We start from the raw sequence: 16032 nt of genomic DNA on the forward strand, positions 1-16032 counted from the left end.
TTTATTGTCTCAATTTTCCTGTTTTTATTGTAAAGCACTTTGGTGTACCGCTGGTCTTTTAAACGTACTATACAAATAAAGTTGTATTGTATTGCATTGTAAAACACTGGTACAGTGGCCAGGTGTGCTGACACCCTGACCCCCATCTCCTTTTAAGGTAATGTCCATTGACCATTGTCTGCCCCTCACCCTCAGTAACTCTTGCTACTGTCCTGCACCCCAGTTCTTTGTTTCCCTTCCAGGACTATTTTCTATTTTGTATTCCTACATCCTACAACAAAATCCTACTACGACACCCACTAATAAACTGCATTCCCTATAACCTCAATACCTAATAAACAATCTATTATTTCTACAGCTCCTAAACCTGTGAAGAAATAAAGCTCCCCACAGCTAAAAAATAGATCCTTATACTGCATCTTAGGGTTAGGTTTTTTAATCTGTTATCTGTGTATCAATGCCAGAGACAAGATTTTGATCCACTAAAACTCCAAATATGTTGGAAAACAACATCATCAGATCCACCCAACTCCCTGTGTGAGTCAGTCAGATCATTTCCATAGAGAGGCACTTTGCATCAGCAGCACCATGCTCCAGTGCTCTGGGAGAGTTTATAGTCCTGAGAGTTGAACACTGGATGACTGACAGCTGTCCTTCATCACAACAGAAGCCACAGAAATCCTCCTCATCAAAAACATGACTTTGATCTGCCTCCTCATCTTGGCTCTCCTCTGCTGCTGCTTCACAGGTAAAGTCCAGAGAATCAAACTCCTCTCCTCTATCAACATCTGTCCCTCTGAAATGAAGCCCACAAAACCATGAAGCTGCTTTATGTTTTTGTCTCTGTGTCCTCAGAGTCCAGAGGACAGATCACAGTGACTCAGCCTGGAGCAGTGAGCTCTGCTGTGGGAGGATCTGTGAGCATCAAGTGTCGGACCAGTGAGAATGTTAATTTTTGGAAGAACAACCATCTTTTAGCCTGGTACCAACAGAAAGATGGAGGAGTTCCTAAATTGCTCATTTACTACGCTAGCACTCGACAATCAGGGATTCCAGATCGTTTTACAGGCAGTGGATCAGACTCTGATTTCACTCTGACCATCAGTGGAGTCCAGGCTGAAGATGCAGCAGTTTATTACTGTCAGAGTGAACACTGGTTGAACGATCAGTATGTGTTCACACAGTGAAAAACAGTCGTACAAAAACCTCCCTCAGTCAGACTGAACAGAAACTGAAGTGACTGCTGCAGCTGGAAGATACTGCAGAGACTGATACAGTTCACTGAGGACACACACACACACACACACACACACACACACACACACACACACACACACACACACACACACACACACACACACTGTAATGAGAGATAATATAACTTGAAATAATTGAAATACAGACACAATTGAATACACAAACAAAAGGTATCAAGCTGTGTTGACTTTATCCCCAAAATTTGAATCTGTTCATCTGGTCATAGCGTCACTCATCCAAGTGACTTCTTAAGTCTCAGCTGACTGCAGGTTTCCCCAACCTTATAAACAGGACATTTGCACAATGACTGAAACCAGCACCACTGAATGAAAAATGGGCTGTGAGGTCAGTTCCTTGATCATTAATATGCAAATTTTCATGGCCATTGATCAGTGGTCTTTGATTATACTATAGTGTGGATGCAGTGGAGGAACCAGGTGTTACACAGAGTCAACATGAAAAACACAACTTTCCTTTTCTTTCTTTCTTGAGGTGAAACGTCTTCAAGCAACTCAAAGAAGTCCAGACACTTTTCTTTCCAAGCTCCTTAGACCACGATGACCTTCACAGACATATTTTCTTTCTTTTCACTTTTCTAACACAGGTTTACAGGCCCGGAGCGAGGCTCCTCCAGAGGAGAAATCCTGAAATTATTTAAGAGACGATGCACTTAGCTTTGTCCCTTTTCTTGTTCTGCTAATTAAGTTAAATTGATGCATGGCAAGGACCTTTAACACCAGATAGTGTTACAGCAGAAACTCATCCCAAGGTGGAAACACCAGACTGAGACTGGATGAGAAGTCTTCAAAAAACCAGTGAGAAGCAGGGACCATTCCAGTCACAGCTGACAACCCAGACAGAGGTTAAGGTGGAAGGTTGTGCCACTTGGGTTCCTAGCAGTTGTCACAAGAAGTTTTCAGAACCACAATAACAATCCAAAGGTGGAAAGGATTTCTGTGTTGATGTTGAGGAAGACAACAAGGGTCTATGTACTTTGCCCTTTCAACCTAAAGCTGCGTTGGAACAGAGAGTGAGGGGTGAAAGAGTGCCCTCCTCCAACGAGAGAGTGCCAAGCTCCAACTGAGTAACGTGCAGAGAGGGATCAGCGATGGAATGTGGATAACACCTGATTAAACAGTCAGGCTGGTCTTGCCTGAAAGGTTCAGTGTGTTTTTAAGTTCTGGTGGTCACATTTTGTATGACAGCTAGACTCTATGACTCTAGTACACCAGTTATCTTAGCCACAGTTTCTCATGAATGGACATCATGTTTCCATGTGTAATTTGATATTTTTGGAAGTTTTTTCCTTTTATCATTATTGTTATCTTTTGCATATGGAAGTTTAGGCTATGAGGATGATTGGAGATGAACAAAAGGTTGGAGAGGAGAATAGTGAAGTGAGGATGCACATAGTGAAACCTCTTTGAGTGTACAACGGTGTTGATGTGATATACAGAATGTCAGAAAAGAAAAGTCTGTTATTGATGTGATTAGCAGAGTAATCCAAAGAGTGGGAATGTGCTGGAAATTTCTTTTATTTTATGAATTTGTCACATGTTTTAGTAATATCACTTTTGGGTCACTTCAAGGTTCACATGTGGAGAAGCGTTCAGCTTTAACTCTATTACACAAAGTTAGGCAAGTTAACTTTCGTGAGAAAGTTGGTGACACCCAGAGGGGGAGGATCCAACAGGTGGTGAAGTCTTTTGTTAATCAATTCTTTGAGGATGGGGAGAAGAGGCAAGGAGCAGTTTTTATGTGACACTGGAAGAGGAGACAAGGTTGTAAACTCTCTCTCTGAGGGTTCAAGGGTGTGAACAACAACTGTGGAAATGCCTTCTTCTTGACTGTATTTAAAGAGGGCTGCTATTCATCTTTAGGCTACGTCCACACTAGCCCGGATAGATTTGAAAAAGCTCTGCGTCCACACTAGGGTTTTCAGTCGTTTTCACAGAGTTGTGCATCCACATTGAAACGCTTACATTCCAGTACTGTGCATGGGCTGAAGGAAGGACAATACTCGGTGTATAAATGCTCAATCAACAATCCTGTATTCCATACAATTCAACACTTTAAGAGCACAAACCATCCGGATGGGGAGACATGCATGAAGAGGGTCACAGCAAGTCTCAAAATGGTGGAGCGTTACCCAAAGCTTTTATAGCCTCTGTTGACCCCCACCTAGTCGTAAAAAGCCTAAACTTACCCTCTAACTCTCAGTGAGCCTGTGTTATGACCTTGGCACCCTGCCTATCTTCTTCCAACAAGGGGGTGAGCTCCTGTGGAATGTGCTCTGTGCTCTCTGCACACAGTATTCTCTTCTTAACTCAGCAGTATGAAATGCCATGAAACAGTGTAACTCACTCACAGTAAATCAACATTATAGGATAATACAAACCTATCTAATGAATTTAATGATTTTCACATTCTTTTGTAATTCAGAAGCATAGTGCAAACTAGAACTACAACTACATACTAATTATACTCTCTATAATAAGGACTATGGTGTGGCTTACAGCAGTACAATGATTCACACAGTCTGTAATCAGGTACAGAGTTTTTTGTTGGTCAGCTCCAGCCTTGAGACCACAGCTGGCGCCGATATGGTAGCCACATGAAATGATGGTGGTTTCTGTTAAGTCTAATTGTTGAATGTTGCCATTGTGTTTCTTAAATTTGTACAGTCTTAGTTTAAGCAGTAGGATCAAAGCCATTCCTTTGATCCTGACCACCTCTCCAGCCACTCTGTGCTGGGGGAGGTTTTATTGTAGATACATCCTATCTGAAAGATCTGTTTCTTCTGATGTAAGCTTCCTGGGTTTATGACCCTTTGGTCAGCAGGAGGTCTCACACACACATTCTCACATTCTCACATAACACACACACACACACACATTCTCACATAACATACACACACACATACACACTCAGTGTATACATTTACATACAGTGCCTTGTCTTTGTAACCAAAGGGGGGTTGCAAGGGGAGGTGTTTTGTAAACTATTGTTTGAAGTTTGTCAATAAAAGGCAGCGAGAGGAGGCCACCAGTGTGGTCATTTCGACGTGCTGGACACGGATGAAGGCCTCCCTTGCGCAAGAAATCGATCGAACACTGTTGCTTTGTTTTTCTTTCATGGGAATAAGTCCTGGATACAGCGGGGTCTGAGTTTAGACCCAACAGTTTCCTTTAGTTCTAACAACTGCATGTCAATTTTACAGTCGATTTAAATGTCCATCACGGGTGTCTCAATCTCCCATTGGAGATTTTGCACTCAAAGACCATTTGTTAACTGTCTATAAATTCTACAGGGTTCATGTGTGTCACATGCTAAATATGCTGTGAAAAACATTTTTTAAACAAGTCATGCTGGAGTCAGTCAGATGATTTCCATAGAGAGGCACTTTGCATCAGCAGCACCATGCTCCAGTGCTCTGGGAGAGTTTATAGTCCTGAGAGTTGAACACTGGATGACTGACAGCTGTCCTTCATCACAACAGAAGCCACAGAAATCCTCCTCATCAAAAACATGACTTTGATCTGCGTCCTCATCTGGACTCTCCTCTGCTGCTGCTTCACAGGTAAAGTCCAGAGAATCAAACTCCTCTCCTCTATCAACATCTGTCCCTCTGAAATGAAGCCCACAAAACCATGAAGCTGCTTTATGTTTTTGTCTCTGTGTCCTCAGAGTCCAGAGGACAGATCACAGTGACTCAGCCTGGAGCAGTGAGCTCTGCTGTGGGAGCAACTGTGAGCATGGATTGTAAAATCAGTCATACTGTCATTAATTCTGACTCTGTTGAATGGTACCAACATAAACAAGGGGAACCTCCTAAACTACTCATTTACTGGTCAAACCGGCGAGCATCAAATATTTCAAGTCGTTTTACAGGCAGTGGATCAGACAAAGACTTCACTCTGACCATCAGTGGAGTCCAGGCTGAAGATGCAGCAGTTTATTACTGTAAGGGCAGACACAACATTAACAGTCAGTATTCATTCACACAGTGAAAAACAGTCATACAGAAACCTCCCTTCACAGACACGGTTCTCTGACTCTGAAGCAAACAAGCTCACCAAAATGACCTACTGTTCTTATATTATTGCCAGATTAACTGTGAAATACACTTATATAACTAGAACAAACTTTTAAAAAGGTCTTCTAAGCTGATCTATCTAAAAAAAGAAACTATTAACAAAAAAATTTTTTTTAGGAAAGCAAAGTCGGGGTGGGGGTTCATTGAACCCATCAACAGCAACAAAAAGAGTTAGTTACGTGCTAACAGTTGCTAACAGTTCAGATGTTCATTATCCTCTCACTGAGTTAAGATTAACCTAAAACATGCTAACTATTTATTTCTTCTAAATGCTGCTGAGAAAATATCATTGTCACGTGTATATTGGAATAGTTTTAACAACTACATTACTCCTTATTAGTAAGATAATAATGCCTAATTAGCTTCCATAAGCGAACAAACTTTCAGAAAAATTGGGTAACATTACCATAAAGTTAACTCTACTGGTTTATTTGGAGGCAGGCCAGGCCGTGGGGCAAGACTAAGAGTCAGAGGTGAATCATTGGGACAGAGGGGGGCTGAAAACTTTGGAGAAAAAAAACCTTTATGAAAATGTAACAAATATAAACCTTTTTTTAAGTTCTACATTTTCTATTTCCAGTGAGACAAAGATTTTACTCTGAAGACAGAATCAATAAACACACAGTCTCAATTTAAAAACAAATTCACTGTTTGTCCATTTTGTTGGCCAACATTAAGACTAATTTAAAGAACACAATTTTAAAAACACATAATCATTGAAGCTTTGCGAGTGGAGTTATTTGCAGGTGGAAATATTTACATAAAGCTGGAACTACAGTTACTTCCATAAATATTTGGACAACCTTGGTCTAATTTTGGTTCTTTATATTACCACAATGCATTTTAATTTTAGTAATCTTAAACACTTGTTTTGTCAAATCTTACTTACAATTACACAAGAAATTAGCAGAAAATTAACTCTCTGACTTCTCCAAAAAATTATGTCTTTTCCATTATTGCTGTTGTCTCAGGTTGGTGTCACGATGACGCCTCCTGTTGTTAAATGTGTTGTACTGTTACTACTTCTGCTACGTAAATGCAATTTAGATTATGACAGGTTAGTGCTGAACACTGAGGCGACAGCTATTTCAACATCAGTGTAGGTCTCACAATGTTACAGAGCAGGGAAGGAAAACTGAGAATTTCACATCTCTTTACAATAAATGAATCAGCGCTAAAGATTTTAATCAGTCACCTCACTTCCAGTGTTTCATTGTGACTTATTTCCTTTTATTTCAACCCTCAAGTCTGGGATTTCAGTTCATTTTAATGATAGAAAATCTGGCAAAATCCGGTCTGGATGGGACTGGGCCCCCTTTCCCTGGCGGGTCGCGGAGTGTGGGGGTGCCTACTGGGGTCAGCGGGGGAGCTGGCCCCAGGGAGGGGTCACTTGCCCCTCCCTTCCTTCCCTCCCCATCTCCAGCTGCCTCCCTCTTCCCGCTCCACCACAACCACCCACACATGCAGGGCCTTGGAGTAGGGGTATGTCACCAGGATGCAGAGGAGGCTAACCCCCCCTCTGTCCCCTTCTGGCTGCCTCTGCCTCAATTTTATCCCACAACTTAGACATTCACATTACTCACACTCTCATTACACATACATATAGGATCTTGGGGGTGGGCACGATATACGGACTCCAAAAGACCATCAGGGTGTACACCCCACCCCTGGCGTCGTTGCCCACCTCTCAATTTTAAATACACTTAGACATTGAGGGCTATCAGGAGGGACTATGCGCTTACCTGCTGCTCTCTGGCAGGTAGCTCCATGCCCTCCTGGGTTTTAAATGCACCTTAGAACACACATGCATCAACACTACAATGAGCGGGTGGAGGGAGGTTTGGAGTCTTCTCTCACCCCCACTCTCTGCGACCTGCTGGAGCAGGGGGACTAGGACTAGGAGGAGGAGTTGGCCGTCCGACTGCGGTCTGGAGTGTGGGGCCTCCCTGCTGCTGCGGAGTCGGGGCGGTCTGCCTCTCCCCACCGCAGGGAAAAGGGTAACACCACCTGGGTCTGGGTGCAGTTCCCCCCTCCAGGGGCAAGGGTACCTAGACCCGGTTCGTAGAGTACGCTTGGGGAGTGTGATTGTGTGTACAGCGTCTCTCTATGTCTGTCTCCACGTTGGTTGAGTGTGGAGCAAGTGCATATGAGAGCATGAGGGTGGGAATGGATGTTTGTGTCTGTGTGTGCCTGTAAGTCTGTGTCTATATGTCAGGTTGGGTATCAGATGCCACCTCTCTGGGGACATCTCAGGCCCTCCAAGGTTTGGAGGTCTATCTCCCCCCACCACCACTTCCCCTGCCAGTGGCGGACTCCCTCAGACTTCGGTGCATTGGTGGTTCTTTGTGTCTGGGGATGGGCGTCCAGGTACACGCCGGCTCACTCCTTGGCGGCCGCTTGTCGGAGCCTGGAGCCTGGGGCTCGCTCGGACCACTTCGGAGGTGGGGTGCCCCCGGCCTCTCGGCCTGGGGCTCGGTCACTCAGGCACAGCTGGCTGCCGGCGGAGCTCACGGGCGCGTCACTGCAACCCCCCCTGGCTTCTGCTCCGCGGCTGCTGAGTGAGCCCTCATCTGGGACTCTCCTCAGCTCTTTCTGGGACAGTGGCGCGGCTGCCCCTCTGTTGGTCTTCCTTGGTCTCTTGTGTTCTGGGGGCCTCTGGATGTCTGGAGTTTTGATCTCCTCCATACCTGCTTCATGCCCTGGAGGACGGGGCTGTGGCCCCCCCACACCCTCTAGCAGATCATTACATGAAGGAACCTTTTAAAAAAACAAGCGCGTCCATGCTCACAGGTGTACACACGGGTGATCACACCCACAAACTACATCCTTTTTGGCTCCTACCTCAAAGCACACTGTGTTCTGTTGATCTTATGTGCTGCACAATAATGTTTAATATTTAGTATTTACTGTCATATTCCCATATATCATTGTGATGTTGTTTATTCTATTACTCTTGTTCTCTTCTGCTTGTTTTCTTTTTTTCTTTCTCAACAGGTGATCCAGGTGATCGATATATGCATTTTCTTTTTCTTTTCTTTTTTTTTTCTGCCCATTCTGTTGGTTTTTGTCTTTTGCCCTTCTCCCCCGTCCCTCTTCTCAGCTGTTTCTCTTTCCCTCTTTCTTTCTCCCCTTCTTTCCTCCAGTCAAGTCTGTCCCGTATTCAGCAAGTGAAAATAAAATAAACAATAAAAGGTGAATCAAATGGACCATTATGGCAAGGCTGGGATGGTCAGTTTGGTAAAGTAAATCCGTTGGGCATCTTTCTTTGCCTCTAGACAATAATTCTGATGGCAAAAGAGCCAAACGGGACAGGCAAAAAGAAAGGAAAAAAATAAATCTAGCAATAATGAGCAGTCACTTTATTAACAGTCACTAAGTGTTCAAAGTGAAAAACTGAAGATCAAAAAACATCTGGAATCTAATGCAGAGTTAGACTGTTCAGGTTTTTTTTCTCTGGTCAGTCATTTCTGCAGTGTTGCTGTAAAGTTACTCCCCAAGTGATCATATAGAACACAAATATAAAAATGTACATGGAGAAAAATGTCAAATGTTTCTTTTTCGCTACATTTTCTTACTTGAGGAGTTTTGCAGTTTAACAGGTTCATGCTTCCAAAGTGCTTTCACCAACACTGGCTCTTTTATGCTGCAAAAAAATCCCATTAAATGAGAACATTTTAAACTCTGCTTGTTTCACATGTATGTATCTGTGATCATGTCTGAACCTGCAGAAGGAAACAAACCTGAAAACAGAGGTGCAGTAAGAGGCGGAGCGAGACGAGACAGACGAGATTCACCTTAAAGTTTGTGGATGACAGAGCTGCAGTCGAGACACATCTCTGTGCTTCTCTCTGAAGAAAATCCAACTGAGTTCATATTTTATTTCCCAGCATCTGACCTGAATCTGATTATTGGTGAGTACACCTGATATTTATTGTGTTTTAACCAGAATTAACAGAAAACTTCCAGCTTTCATCAAACAGGAAGTTTCATTCATTTATGCTTATTCATTTTATTGTTATTTGTAGCGAAAGTCAGTGTCACAAACTACAGTTTTTATAGCCTAAAGTCGTTTTCTTTTCGCTAGCTGAGTCTGTAAAATCTGCCAAATGTGGCAATAAATACATAAAGTTGTCACGATCAGGTGTCTGTTGAATGAAGTTTGTAGTCTGCTGATGCAAATACAGAATGCAAGAGATGGAGGTGAACATAAAGCGAGTCTTTAATACTGTTTAGTCCATCCATCTATTTGCTTCGGCTTATCCTTTTCGGGGGGGGGGGGGGGCTGGAGCCTATCCCAGCTGTCTCAGGGCGGGAGGCAGGGTAGAATTGAATAGAATAATCCTTTAATTGTCCCACAAGGGGAAATTTGGGTGTAACAGCAGCGAGAAAGACACATATACAAACAAACAGTACACAAGACACAGAGCAGAAACATACACAATTTTTACATATTTACATGAAGGACAATGGTTACCAAAAACTGAGTACTGTACTGTAATAAAATTAAAATACAGATAAGAGGCAAACCCTGGGTATAGTGTGAATCAGTTGATAAAATAGTGCAAGGTACAGCGCTACCCTGGACAGGTCGCCAGTCTGTCGCAGGGCTGACTACTGTTTAGTTAAAAAAAAAAAAAACAGTCCAAAAAACACAAGAAACAAAACCCAAAACCAGGAGCTTTAAGGAATAATACTATTGGAACTTAGGGAGAGAAAACACCAGGAAACACATGCCCAACAAGGAATGATGGGAAACTGAGACAATAAACACAAAAGGTAGAGAGGTAAGAGGAAACAGGTGGAGCAGGAACAAATCAGGGATGATGAGACAAGAGAAGTAGAACACAAAATAAAGCACAGTGACAAACGACTATCAAAATAAAACAGGAAGTAACTATTGGAGACAAAAGACTCAAAGATACAAAACTGACAGACCGGACACACAGAAGAATAAGGAAACAACAAGACACTACAAAATAAGAGTTGAACCTGCTGAAAGCAGCCAAACACTGAAACAAATACTCAAAGATTAATGAACAATGAGACTGAGAACCAGAATGTTAAATAAAGACAAGAATTTAAAGTTTGTAATTGAAAACTGTGGATCCAAAACCCGGGACCGTGACACAGAGACAGAACAAATCAAAACTCAAGTATATCTGCAAGCATCATCAGGGGATATGCAGCTATTTGCATTTGTTGATCTCAGTGAGGTCATGAAAACACAGGATTTGAATCATCAACCTTTGTGTCTCTGCCAGAAAAAGTGACTCACCAGGAAGAAGTCTGGTTTCATTTCTTGCCTTGCTTTTCATCAAACACATTTTGAGTAAAGAGTTTAAATTACACAATTTAATTCATTCGATGTAAAAGACCCACAGAAAAAAGGAAAAAAGTATATTTGTTGTTAACGTGTACGGGAGATATTCCCAAATGTATATTTGCTAAAATATTCTTCTGACTTCATCAGAAAGCCATAATGAGACCAGAGGAGCTCCTAAACACCCTGGAAGATTTAACAGACGATGAGTTTGAAGGCTTTAAGTGGCGCCTGCAGCAGGGAGAAGTCCTTGCCAGTCGACCAACTATCAAAAAGAGCCGACTGCAGACGGCAAAAAGACGGGACACCGTGGACCTGATGGTGCACACCTACACTCTTCCTGGAGCTGTGGAGGTGACCAGGAAGGTTTTAGAAAGAATCTGCAGGAATGATCTGCTGCAGAGTTTGTCTGCCAGCTCAGAGCAACAAGCCGCCGTACCAGGAGAGGTTCCCTGTGACGTCTGCACTGGAAGCAAACTGAAGGCCCTGAAGTCCTGCATGGTGTGTCTGACCTCCTATTGTGAGGCGCACCTGGAGCCTCATCTGACAGCTTCACGTCTGAGAAGACATCATCTGGTAGAGCCCTTGGAGAACCTGGAAGGCAGGATGTGTATGAAGCACGATAAACCTCTGGAGCTGTTCTGTAAGACTGACCAGACATGTGTCTGCACGCTCTGCTCTGTTTTCAAACACAAGACTCATGAGTTTGTTCCTCTGAGAGAAGAATATGAGGGAAAGAAGGCAGAGCTGTGGAAGACAGAGGCTGAAATTCAGCTGATGATCCAGAAGAGACAACTGAAGATTCAGGAGATCAAAAAGTCAGTAAAGATGAGTAAAGATTCTGCAGACAGAGAGAAAGCAGAAGGTTTTCAGGTGTTCACTGCTCTGCAGGAGTCTGCTGAGAGAGGAATGAAGAAGCTCATGAAGGAGATCGAAGGCAAACAGAAGACAACAGAGAAACAGGCTGAAGGTTTCATCAAGGACCTGGAACAAGAAATCTCTGAGCTGAAGAAGACAAGCTCTCAGATGGAGCAGCTCTCACACTCTGAAAACCACCTACACGTCCTCCAAAGCTTCTCATCCCTGAAAACTGTCCTACCCACAAAGGACTGGACAGAGATCAGAGTTCATCCACCTTCATATGAGGGAACTGTGGTTAGAGCTGTGGCTCAGCTGGAGGAGAAACTCAGGAAATGCATGAAGAAGAAGCTGCTTGAGGCTGAGCTGGAGAGGGTCCAGCAGTATGCAGTGGATGTGACTCTTGATCCTGATACAGCAAGTTCGAGACTCATCCTATCTGATGATGGAAAACAGGTGCATTGTGGTGATGTGAGGAAGAATCTTCCAGACACCCCACAGAGATTCTCTCCATGTCCTAATGTTTTAGGAAAGCAGAGTTTATCATCAGGCAGATTTTATTTCGAGGTTCAGGTTAAAGGAAAGACTGCCTGGGATTTAGGAGTGGCCAGCGAGTTGGTCAACAGGAAGGGAAAAATCACGCTGACTCCTCAGGATGGTTTCTGGAGTTTAGGCTTGAGGAATAGAAATGAGTACAGAGCTTTTGCTAGCCCTTCAGTCCGTCTCTGTCTTCAGTCTGGTCCTGAGAAGGTGGGGGTGTTTGTGGATTATGAGGAGGGTCTGGTCTCTTTTTATGATGTGGATACTGCAGCTCTTATCTACTCCTTTACTAGCTGCTCCTTCATTCAGAAACTCCACCCATACTTCAGTCCCTGTCTCAATGATGGTGGTGAAAACTCAGCACCTCTAATCAACTGTCCTGTCAATCAAATCGAGTAAATCAACAGATTTTATTTGATGAACTGATTGATTTTTATTGAAGGGAACCAATGAACATGTTTAGTGTAAATACTCTACAGTTTCCATGTTTTCTATAGAATCTGAATATTGTGGCCTCTGATTTATGCTTTTGTTTGACTCTCGTGGGATTTGAAGCAAACAGAAGCAAAAAAATGAATCAGGAAATTTTCTCACTAAGTGATTATAAAATATCAGAGAATGAATCTCGGAAAGCTTCATTTAAGAATAAATGAACAGTGACCTTGTAACTGTTAACAAAATGAAGCATTACACTTTTTGGTCTTTTGAAACTGATGTTTGAGACTGGACTGTTTCAAACACTGAAAGTCAGATATCTTTACACTGTGTGTTGATTTGTTACTGTTTAATATTTTCTTAACCTCTTGTAAAGAAAAGATAACTGTTGTATATAAATAATAGTGACAAATACTGCACAAAACTACTGCTTATTTATGGCACAGTCTCCATCACTATAACAACTCAGTTCATTTCAATGCAGAAATCTTTCTTCTGTGAGTAAACAGCGCCATCATGTGTTGTACAAACATGACAAGAACACTTTTTCAAATATTCAAATGTATAATATTATGGAAGGAGATGTTTAGAAATTTCCAATTTCAAGATTTTATTTTAAATTGTCTAATAGAGTTTAAATGTGATGCTAGAGGTAATGATTTAATAGCTAATCAGTACGCCATATCAAAGAGTGGTTGAAAATGTAATTTTTATTTGTTTTCTGCAAACCAGAAACTTTTGCATGTGTAATTTTTTTAATGCATTTTATTAAAAAGACTGTCACTTAATCTCGCTGGTACATATTAATTGATCTTCTTTCAGTGCTTACAGCTGTGTATAGTAATTTTCCCATTCATTTGTGATTGTCTACTCAGATTTGACCATTTTATCTATGAATAAATAAGTTTTCTGCTCTATGATGCAAGTTAGACCCTCTCTATTTTATACTTTTTTTGTGTGTATTAGCTTTTTTTTAATTTAATACATTTGAAAACTGACCATATGATATCATAAATATATTGATGGATGATTTTGTACATGTCTAGATTAGAAAAATCTAACATAAGATACTATTAAACTTTTTAATAAGTCAAAGCAAATTAAACAAAAATAAAATACATTTTTAAAAAAGTGTTACCTGCTTAAACTTGCTGCCTTTTTTAGCCGTACAATGGAGATAAAACTAAACAGGGCATTATACCTCTGCTCCACAGGCTGTGACATCACCTCAAACAGATGTGGCAGGTCATCTCATCACCTTCAAATAACCACAGCAGGTCATGACGTCTGACCACCAAGAGTGCTGATGCTACAATCTGGGCTAGCTCCTGATATCATGCAGTGCCTCATATTAGAAACTTGGTGGTTTGAAAGTTGAGTAAACTGTTTAATGGTGACATCTTCTGGTCCAGTAATATCTTCACATATGATTAGAGAATTTTTTCAATGTGGCTGCAATTTGATGGGAAATAAAGCCATAGGTGGCCCAGCCTGAGTGATGAATATTTAACTCATGTCTTGGTAGCTTATGTGATCCATGGGTTGCCCCTTTTAAGCCACAGCAGACTTGATGCCCTCTCTGCAATATATCATTCTACAACTGTTTATAACTTGCATTTCATATTTCTCTATAGTTTTCCTACTTATATCCTGTTCATAGCCTGTACATACTTATATTTATAGCATATTCATAACATACCTTCATACCGTGTACATTATAACATACCCATAATGGACCCTTTTCTGTAATATAGCTGTATATCTATATTATTGCTAATATATATTTTGTAATATATCTATATTATGGCTAAAGCACTTCTGGATGGATGCAAACTGCATTTTGTTGCCTTGTACTTGTGACATGTGCAATGACAATAAAGTTAAATTCTGTTCTATTCTAAAACTACTGCGTTGCATTTAAGGACTGGATCTGTCCGTGCTGTTTAGAGCTGGGCCTTTGCCACCTGTAATATAATAAACTCACTTTTATGTTTTATTCTTACTGACCACTCAAAGTCACACTTTATATTTTTTACAGGCGATAAATTAATACAGGACTTTACCCTATGCACCTAAAGCACTTTATCTACCTCACATCCACATCCTTTCTAGAATTAAATTAACCTAACGTGTATGTCTTTGCACTGTGGGAGGAAGCAAGAGAAATGTAACGTGGTACATTTGCAAACTCCACCTATAAAGGAACCAGGAAGCTTCATGCTGTCAGTCCACCATGCCACCACATGTCAGGCTTCATGTCTGTGCCAAGGCATCCTCTCCTTCATCTTCACATGGTCACTATCCTTTATGTGCATCAGATATGATCACCCCTGTGCTGTTTTACTATCGCATTGTTTGGAGATTCCACCATGATCCTTCAAAGACCAGCAGGTTTCTGTCTCTGTTCTTGTGACAGTTCTTGTGACAGTGTCAAGGTCAGCTTTGAACATTAACATTGTTCCATAAAATATACAAACAGACAGTTTCCAGTTAGTTCACAGTCTCAAGAATCCCTATAATCACCATACTGTTTTATCTGACCCACACCAGTGGATCTAAAGTCCATCTCTATTGATACAAGTCCAACTAGACCAGGAACAGCCTCAGTATACAAAGGTCTGTGCACCCATGTAAAATTGTAAACATTTTTGTCATGTGTATTTTGGGCCACTTTTTGGAAAAGTCATCAAATTACAGACTAAACGAATTTAATTAAGGGTATTTTAGTTGCAGTCATCCTATAAGGAGTAAATATGTATGTTGATAGATTCAAATTGTGGAACAAGATCAAGAAAAAAATCTCCAAGGGAAATAAATCATAAAGGTAAAATTTGTAACAGAAAACTCTGCCATTAGTCTGCAGCCAAACTCTTCCTGCGTCACCACATGCTTCTGACACAAGAGAACCAGCTCTTTCAGCTCCCAACCGGCTCTTCAGGTTGTTTTGTCACTTTAATTAATTTATTATCAACAACAATATAAAATTATGCACAAAAGGAATTACTAATGTAAACAAAAGTGGTTTTATTTATAAATGTTTATACAAAAATATATACGGTGGCCCCTAGAGACAAAGCACATACAAACTCCGAAACAAGTACAAACTCCAAAGCACGTACAGAGCTACCTAGATTACTTACATGACACAATTGAAAGCATATGTGTATTGTTTGCATTTTTATACACAAACACTCATATATATTCAAATAAATTTAAAAATATGTTCATTTACCTGTTACTACCACACACCAAATCCTGTTATACTTCCTGGCTTGTAGCCACTAGGATCCTGGAGCACTTCTATTGTGTTTTAGGGGCCACGTGAATATGCTTTATTTATTCACTCCACATAAAATGTTATAAATAAATTATAAAATACAAAAACAACTATTTATATTTCAACTTTTAACTATTTGAATTTTCAGCTTTTTCCTTTTAAAGAAATTTAAAGTGAAACAACACAAAACAATGCAAACCACAACAAAATAAAATATAAATTAAAATATGCAAAACAAAAAGAGGATGC

The 16032-nt window shown here is 41.1% G+C and overlaps 1 protein-coding gene across 1 annotated transcript; it reads left to right on the top strand.

The window, feature by feature from the left end:
• Positions 1 to 5060: 5060 nt before the first annotated feature.
• Positions 5061 to 13633, top strand: LOC146643139 (E3 ubiquitin-protein ligase TRIM21-like). Its single transcript, XM_085396749.1, has 2 exons — positions 5061 to 5220; positions 10824 to 13633. The coding sequence occupies exons 1-2, from the start codon at positions 5203 to 5205 to the stop codon at positions 12468 to 12470; spliced, it is 1665 nt and encodes a 554-aa protein (XP_085252875.1). The 5' UTR covers positions 5061 to 5202; the 3' UTR covers positions 12471 to 13633.
• The last annotated feature ends 2399 nt before the right edge of the window (positions 13634 to 16032 follow it).

This window comes from Rhamphochromis longiceps, linkage group LG22 (assembly GCF_057381845.1).
Source record: "Rhamphochromis longiceps isolate RC_006_pf linkage group LG22, R_longiceps_female_GT1.1, whole genome shotgun sequence".
Lineage (NCBI taxonomy): Eukaryota > Metazoa > Chordata > Actinopteri > Cichliformes > Cichlidae > Rhamphochromis > Rhamphochromis longiceps.